This window comes from Podarcis melisellensis, assembly GCF_964234715.1.
Source record: "Podarcis melisellensis genome assembly, chromosome: 13".
Taxonomy (NCBI): Eukaryota; Metazoa; Chordata; class Lepidosauria; order Squamata; family Lacertidae; genus Podarcis; species Podarcis melisellensis.
This window is the reverse complement of record NC_138545.1, coordinates 18310614-18318955: the sequence shown is the minus strand read 5'-3', so window position 1 is coordinate 18318955 and position 8342 is coordinate 18310614. Positions and strand designations below refer to the sequence as shown.

At 47.5% G+C, this 8342-nt stretch overlaps 1 protein-coding gene across 2 annotated transcripts; it reads left to right on the top strand.

Annotated features, from left to right (window-relative positions):
• Window positions 1-4322: 4322 nt before the first annotated feature.
• COX6B2 (cytochrome c oxidase subunit 6B2) lies at window positions 4323-8294 on the top strand. 2 transcript variants are annotated; one of them, XM_081884819.1, is made up of 4 exons: window positions 4323-4477; window positions 5477-5620; window positions 6747-6847; window positions 8034-8294. In XM_081884819.1, the coding sequence occupies exons 2-4, from the start codon at window positions 5479-5481 to the stop codon at window positions 8085-8087; spliced, it is 297 nt and encodes a 98-aa protein (XP_081740945.1). In that variant the 5' UTR covers window positions 4323-4477; window positions 5477-5478; the 3' UTR covers window positions 8088-8294. The 2 variants fall into 2 exon arrangements, with proteins under 2 accessions (XP_081740945.1, XP_081740946.1); XM_081884820.1 differs by lacking the exon at window positions 4323-4477 and adding an exon at window positions 4556-4580.
• The last annotated feature ends 48 nt before the right edge of the window (window positions 8295-8342 follow it).

Sequence of the window (8342 nt, the reverse complement as noted above, 5' to 3'; positions counted from 1 at the left end):
ACTCAGAAGGGTGGTGGGAATGGGTGATTGGCAGATAGCTGTGATGAGCCTGTTGACGACTCTTAACGACTGCAATAGGTCTTACAGGAAAAAGCAAGGGGTGAGAAGGTGAAAAATGGCTTTGTCATGTATAATGAGATAAGAATCCAAGGTCTTTGTTCAGACCAGGTCTCTCCATGGTTTTAAGTTTGGTGATAAGTTGCAATTCAGCAGCTTCTCTTTCCAGTCTATTTCTGAAATTCCTTAGTAGTAAAACAGCTACTTTGAGATCTTGTATAGAATGTCCTGGGAGATTGAAGTGTTCTCCTACTGGTTTCTCTGTCTTGTGATTCCTGATGTCCGATTTATGTCCGTTTATTCTTTGGCGTAAGGTCTGGCCTGTTTGTCCAATATAGAGAGCTGAAGGACACTGTTGGCATTTGATGGCATACACAATGTTAGACGATGAGCAATTAAATAGTCCCGAGATGGTATGTGTGATGTTGACTATTTAATTGCTCATCATCTAACAAGGAGATAGTCTCCTCTCTGGAGACCGTAGATGATTTTCTCTTCAGGTTCCAGGGAGGGTCTGCTTGTGAGCCTGAGGCGCAAAGGGGCTTTGCTGAGGCTCTTCAGCCTCCCAGAAAGGCAGGGAGACCCTCATTAAGCTGCTCAGCTGAGGCACAGAAGGCCCCCCTTGTCTCAACTGAGCAACCCCAACAAGCCTCTGGCTTGGAAGGAGAACCCCTTCCAGCCTGAAGAGATCCTCTCTGAGCTCTGGAGTGGGTCTTCTGAGGAAGGTGCATTCCAGAAATAGCCACCAGGGGTGGTGCTATGCATACTCTTGCAGCTGCAGTGACACCCACCCACCCACACACCACACACACCCCTGAGATGAAGGGCAGGGAAATGATGGTGCTGCCAGAGGTGCCAACTCTCAGCTGCTTCCCCAAAGCACCAAGTGCTGAGATGTTCATGGCTAAACTAAGACTATTTGGCCTTGGAGAGTGAGGAGGAAGAACATTATGGAAGAACATCCAAAATCAGGGTATCTGGATCCTAGAATCATATCAAAGAATTGCAGAGTTGGAAGGGACCCCCTGCAATGCAGGCAATCTCAAGTAAAGCAGATGGCCATCCAATCTCTTATTAAAAACCTCCCGTGAAGGTTTTTACCACCTCATGACAAAGCCCACCACCTCCTGACAAAGTCCGTTCCACTGTTATTTAGTTACTCAGGCCCAGGAGAGTCAAGGGCTGGGCTGACTGACCACAGGAGCTGCTGGACCTTTTGGAGTGGAGTGTGCTAAGGCAACAGCACCTAGTTGCTGAACAACTCCAGGCACGCCTGGAAGAAGCGGACCATTTGGATCCCTTCCAGTCGGGATTCAGGCCTCATCATGGGACTGAAACTGCCTTGGTCGCACTGGTTGATGATCTCCGGCGGGCTAGGGACAAAGGTGAGAGCTGTTTCCTAGTTCTGCTGGATCTCTCAGCGGCGTTTGATACCATCGACCATAACATCCTTCTGGACCGTCTTGAGGGGCTGGGAGCTGGGGGCACTGTCCTACAGTGGTTCCGCTCCTTCCTCCTGGGCCGTGTTCAGAAAGTGGTGGTGGGGGATGAGTGTTCAGACCCCTGGGCTCTCACTTGTGGGGTGCCTCAGGGTTCTGTCCTCTCCCCCATGCTTTTCAACATCTACATGCAGCCACTGGGAGAGATCATCAGGAGGTTTGGGCTGGGTGTTCATCAGTATGCAGATGATACCCAGCTCTACCTCTCTTTTAAATCAGAACCAGTGAGAGCAGTGAAGGTCCTGTGTGAGTGTCTGGAGGCGGTTGGAGGATGGATGGCGGCTAACAGATTGAGGTTGAATCCTGACAAGACAGAAGTACTGTTTCTGGGGGACAGGAGGCGGGCAGGTGTGGAGGATTCCCTGGTCCTGAATGGGGTAACTGTGCCCCTGAAGGACCAGGTGTGCAGCCTGGGAGTCATTTTGGACTCACAGCTGTCCATGGGCGCACAGGTCAAATCTGTGTCCAGGGCAGCTGTTTACCAGCTCCATCTGGTACGTAGGCTGAGACCCTATCTGCCTGCGGACTGTCTCGCCAGAGTGGTGCATGCTCTGGTTATCTCCCGCTTGGACTACTGCAATGCACTCTACGTGGGGCTACCTTTGAAGGTGACTCGGAAACTACAACTAATCCAGAATGCGGCAGCTAGACTGGTGACTGGGAGCGGCCGCCGAGACCATATAACACCGGTCTTGAAAGACCTACATTGGCTCCCAGTATGTTTCCGAGCACAATTCAAAGTGTTGGTGCTGACCTTTAAAGCCCTAAACGGCCTCGGTCCAGTATACCTGAAGGAGCGTCTCCACCCCCATCATTCTGCCCGGACGCTGAGGTCCAGCGCCGAGGGCCTTCTGGCGGTTCCCTCATTGCAAAAAGCAAAGCTACAGGGAACCAGGCAGAGGGCCTTCTCGGTAGTGGCGCCCACCCTGTGGAACGCCCTTCCAGCAGATGTCAAAGCAATAAACAACTACCTGACATTCAGAAGACATCTTAAGGCAGCCCTGTTCAGGGAAGTTTTTAACGTGTGATTTTACTGTATTTTTGGTTTTTATGGAAGCCGCCCAGAGTGGCTGGGGAGGCCCAGCCAGATGGGCGGGGTATAAATAATAAATTATTATTATTATTATTATAGTCCATCCAGGCTAGTCAGCCAGCCAGCCAGCTGAAATAACTTATGAGAAACTGGCCACTTTGGCTGCTCCTATGCTAGGGAGTCGGGATCGGAGCAGCCCCTTACACAGACTGCTCTACAACTCCGCAGGACAATGGTGCCATGGTTGGATGGCAGCTAACAGATTGAGGTTGAATCCTGACAAGACAAGACAGAAGTACTGTTTTGGGGGGACGGGGCAGGTGGGTATGAAGGACTCCCTGGTCCTGAATGGGGTAGCTGTGTCCCTGAAGGACCAGGTGCACAGCCTGGGAGTCATTTTGGACTCACAGCTGTCCATGGAGGCGCGGGTCAATTCTGTGTCCAGGGCAGCTGTCTACCAGCTCCATCTGGTACGCTGGCTGAGACCCTACCTGTCTCACCAGAGTGGTGCGTGCTCTGGTTATCTCCTGCTTGGACTGCTGCAATGTACTCTATGTGGGGCTACCTTTGAAGGTGACCCGGAAACTGCAACTAATCCAGAATGCAGTAGCTAGACTGGTGACTGGGAGTGGCCACCGAACTACATTGGCTCCCAGAACGTTTCTGAGCACAATTCATAGGGTTGGTGCTGACCTTTAAAGCCCTAAACAGCCTCAACCCAGTATACCTGAAGGAGACTCTCCACCCCCATTGTTCAGCCCGGACACTGAAGTCCAACTTTGAGGGCCTTCTGGCAGTTCTCTCCCTGTGAGAAGTGAGGTTACCAGGAACCAGGCAGAGGGCCTTCTTGGTAGTGGCGCCTGCCCTGTGGAACTCCCTCCCATCAGATGTCAAGGAAATAAACAACTATCTGACTTTTAGAAGACATCTGAAGGCAGCCCTGTTTAGGAAAGTTTTTAATGAATGATGGTTTATTGTGTTTTTATATTCTATTGGAAGCTGCTCAGAGTGGCTGGGGAAACCCAGCCAGATGGGCGGGGTATAAATAATTGCTGCTGCTGCTGTTGTTGTTGTTGTTGTTGTTGGCGGCGGCAGTGGAGCCTTCTGGCCAAGGCAAAAATGCTGGACTATGGAGTATGCTGGAGTATGGAAAGCCAATTGCAGACAACAGAAGAGCAAAGACTGTAGGAGTGTCTGTTTAGGGAACAGTCCTGGTGGATGCAAATTATCTACCCTGCCCTTCTGGTGTGAGCCGCACGTTAGATCTGTTCAGCTGAACAATAAACATATTTGCTTTGTGCCTAACTCTTGTGTGTGCTTTGCTTTCTTTTGGGGACATTTGCACCCTCCAGGGAAAGGACATGGCATAGATTTATGCAAACACCAAACTCACTACAGTTACACCCCCTCCCCCTTAAAAAAAACCCTCTCCAAATTTGGCAACATCCATCATTGGGAGGGGGCGTGCGGAGGCGGGATGGACAGACTTCTATTCTCTAATTTGAATCAGGAAGATTCCACATCATTTTTTTCCTCAGCTTTCTGTGTGTGTGAAAATACAAGACTCAACAGTGGCCTCTTTTCTCTAGCAGAGGTGGGAACATTTTGCCCTATCTGGCCGCTAAGACACACCACTGTCCATTCTTCCCTTTGCACCCCTTCCAGAAGATTCCGTGGCAGTTATTCCCAACCCACCGTCAGTTGTGCCAGGAGGAGGGTATCTGTCATTTGATTGGCTGAAAGGCTTTCCCTTCAGCGCCTTCTGGAAATTTCTTGGGCTGCTACTCCATGCGGGGGGCTGGGGGAGAGAAAAGTCAGAACGAAACCACTACCTCAGTCCTAGAAAACCTTGCCAGTTTGCAGCTGCCATACAACCCATAATCCCAGGGTTGGTTTTCCTTCAGCACTTTGGTTGGCAGAGAGGCTTTAGGGCCCTGTCCATGCTGTTGGGGGGCAGGATGGCTATGAATACCAGGCTCTAGGAATCACCAGTGAGGATGGAGCAGGATTGTGAGGGATCGTGAATGAAAGAGTACTATTATACTCAGGTCCTGCATGTGGACACATCCAGTTGGCCACTGTGACCGCAGGATGCTGGACTAAAAGGGCCTTTGACCTGATCCCAGAGTGTGTCTTTCACCCCACGCCGGGTGACAGATTCCTGCATTGCAGGGGGATCGACTAGATGAGCCTCGTGGTCCCTCCCAACACTACAAGTCTGTGATTCTGCTCTGGGTGGCGGGGTGAGGTGCACAGGCTACTCTAGGCACCTCGGCAGAGGAGTGCGAGGGTCGGGGGAGGGGGCACCGATACAGCTCCTTGCCAAGGGAGCCTAGGTACACCTCTGGTGGCAACAGCTAGGAGTTAAGAGGCCCATGACGAGTTATTGTAATATGACATCTGTGGAAAGGAAGGACTAAAGCAGAGAAGAGGAGTAGATGATGCAAGGAGGGGAATAAGAGTTTGGAAGGAATATGAGAACCGCTAGGCTAAAGCATGGGCCGGATTGGGTTGAACACTAGGCCAAGAAAAAACCAGAGGTGTATTAATCTTGCAGCGCCTTGGGATTGTTAGATAGGACTGCTATATGTCGGAATTTTCCCAGGCATTACTGGGATTTCAAAGCCGGAATTGATGTCCAGGATCAATCGAAAAACCGCGATTTTGTAAAAAAAAAAAGTATGCTCAAGAACTTTGGGGTGTCCTGGTTTTTACTTTTTGAAATATGGCAACCCTGCTGTTAGAGCAAAGGAACTGGGAATTAAAAGCTATTTCTGACCAGAACTCTTAAGTTCTCTAGGATGTAGCTGAGAGCTGGGGTGGATGTCTGCTCTGACAATGGGCAGTGCTGCAGGTTACTTGAGTCTCTCATCTTCCCCCCTCTCAGAAATGCAGACCTTTTCAGCTGCTGCACCATCAGCAGAAGAGATCAACCGACTGAAGAAAAAACAGGGTGACTATCTCACGGCCCCATTTGACCCACGCTTTCCAAACACCAACCAGACCAAGAACTGCTACCAGAACTACCTGGGTGGGTAAAAGAGAGGGATACGGCTGCACTGGACAAGATTTTTCATGCATGGTATTGAACCACTTTTGAGATATTCGGGAGGGGCAGGCTGATAAGATATATTTTATTTGCCAGGCTTTTCATCGTATATATGTTTAGATGCCCTTCCTAACCTCTACAGCATGGGTAGGCAACCTAAGGCCCAGGGTCCGGATCCGGCCCAATCGCCTTCTTAATCCAACCCGCGGACGGTCCAGGAATCAGCGTGTTTTTACATGAGTAGAATGTGCCCTTTTATTTAAAATGCATCTCTGGGTTATCTGTGGGGCAGAGAAATTCGTTCACCCCCCCCATATAGTCCGATCCCCCCCCAAGGTCTGAGGGACAGTGGACCAGCCCCTTGCTGAAAAGGTTTGCTGACCCCCTGCTCTACAGCTTTATGTATTGTTGTTGTTATTCATATAGTATAGCTTTAGTAGTGTGGTGTACTATACACAGAAGTAATAAAGACTCGTTGCTAAGAAAGTTTTGACTCTCTTGCTCAGATAACAAGGCAGCTGGGGGAAATGCCTGTGAAAATGGCAAAAAAAGAAACTGTCTTGGGTATCAGGAGGATCCTTTTTTTTCAACCTAATGCTGCTTTAAATACGTTCTGATACATAAACCAAAAAGTCAAAATTCTCCCCATCTGGAAGTAACACTCTGACTTTTAAATGAAACTCTATATTCCGCTGTAGCTCACCAGCACCTCCTGGAGAGTTTGGGATTTCACCCTAGTGAAAGGATGGGTGGGTTTGCCAGTAAGCAAAAGCCCCCTCCACTAGATCTTTCACACTCCCATTGAGCTCAATAGGGCTTACTTATTCTGTCTAGACATGCATAGGGTTGTACTGTTAATGTCCCTGGAGCCAAAGCCAAGAGGAGCCATGTGCTCTTCTGCTTCAGTGTGTCCTCTTGGTAGGTTCAGACTGAGATATCTTATTGGCTAGAGGAACTTTTTATCATTACAGAGAGGGTGACTCCTGCTTGCTGGTACAAAGCTACAGATAATATGGAAGTTAAGCAGACATTAAATGTCCACCAGTGCAGAAACAGAAGTAGTGACACTTTAGAAGTTGACATGTTGCTTCTTTTTCCTTCCTTGCAGATTATTACCGCTGTGTGAAGACCGTAAGAGCCAACGGCAAGGACATCAAGGTGTGTGAATGGTACCACAGGGTCTTTAAATCCCTGTGTCCTGTTTCCTGGGTAAGTAAAAAAGCATCAAGTCAGCTGCACTTTTTCTTTTCGACAATGTCAATGAAGCTGTAACCAACATGGAGTTGAAACAACAGATATGGTTTCCTTTTGTTTTTGCTTAAAAATGCTCTTTAACGTTTTGGGAATGAAATGGGACTTATTTTGTACCTTGAACCAAATTTTGGCCTTGGGGAGAGGGATGACAACTCGCCTGATTAAAAATTCCACCCCTTTAAAAAGGGGCAGCTTGATGCAAAAGTAGCAAATGATATTTTTTTTGCCAAGACTGAAGTCATGGCCTGTATTTTGGGCAAATTTTAGTATCTTTATGCAAAATCCTTTATCACAGAGGAGCAAAATCAGATACATAGCAAGATAAACTGGCAGACATATATGTATGTACACTATATTTAAAGTCACTTCAGACTGCTAGTCTGCATTAAAAAAACCAACTTCCACTAAGAAGAAAAATAACACAGCAGATAGCTGATCTGGTAGCTTTTTATATGCCTTCAATGTTTTATTTTATTTTCTTATGAGGACTTTCACACAAGAATGGTATCCCACACCTAGTGTCTGAAGTGTTGTTGTTCTGCCTCAGGATCATTTTGCTATCTTAGTCTGCTGCATAGACCAGGCCCAAGATTCCAGGCCACTTGGCTCTTCAGGACGAGCAAAACCAGAATTTTGAAAAATACAGTATCAAGTGCAGAATAAGCTATACAAAACATTTTTCTAAATTTGCATAATTTATACGGGTCACAAAATCCAGTTTTCTCAGCATAGAATTCGGATTGCTTAGCCACAGATGGGGAACCTGTGGCTCTCCAGCTTTTGCTGGACCACAACTCCTGCTAGCTCCAACATGGCCAATGGTTGGGATGGTATAATGGGAGTTGTCACCCTAACAACACCTGGAGTTTCCAATCCCTGGCCTAATCAGATTATTCTAGAATTAAAACTTTAAAAATACAGCAAAGTATACAGGCTCTTGATCACAATTTTTCTCCCTCAGGTGGGAGATTTTGGAATACTGTTTTCAGTTCTCAAATTGTGAATTACGTAGATGATAACATTAATGATATTATTCATTACTGTGGGAAGATATAACTTGATTTATTTTGCCCTAAGTACCACAATGTCTGGGGCTGTTGACTAAGCTTCTGCAACCTCCTTTCTATTTCCCTCCCTTCAGATACAACGCTGGGATGCTGAGCGTGCACAGGGAACCTTTGCTGGTAGGATATAAACTTCAACCTCCCCTTGCCTTATGGACCCACAGCAGATGTTCTTCCAGACCATCTGAAATAACTTGGTCAATTTGTTAGTTACCTCAGCAGATGTGACACTGAGTTAAGGTTATTTTGGTAGGTTTAAAGAAGGGGAAAACAACATAAAATGTTCATTCAAAACAAGCTGAGGGAATAATCATTCTCAATAAATTTGTTCCTATAAATGACAGTGTTCAGGTCATTTTCTTTCCTTTATTTCACCCCCTCCCTCA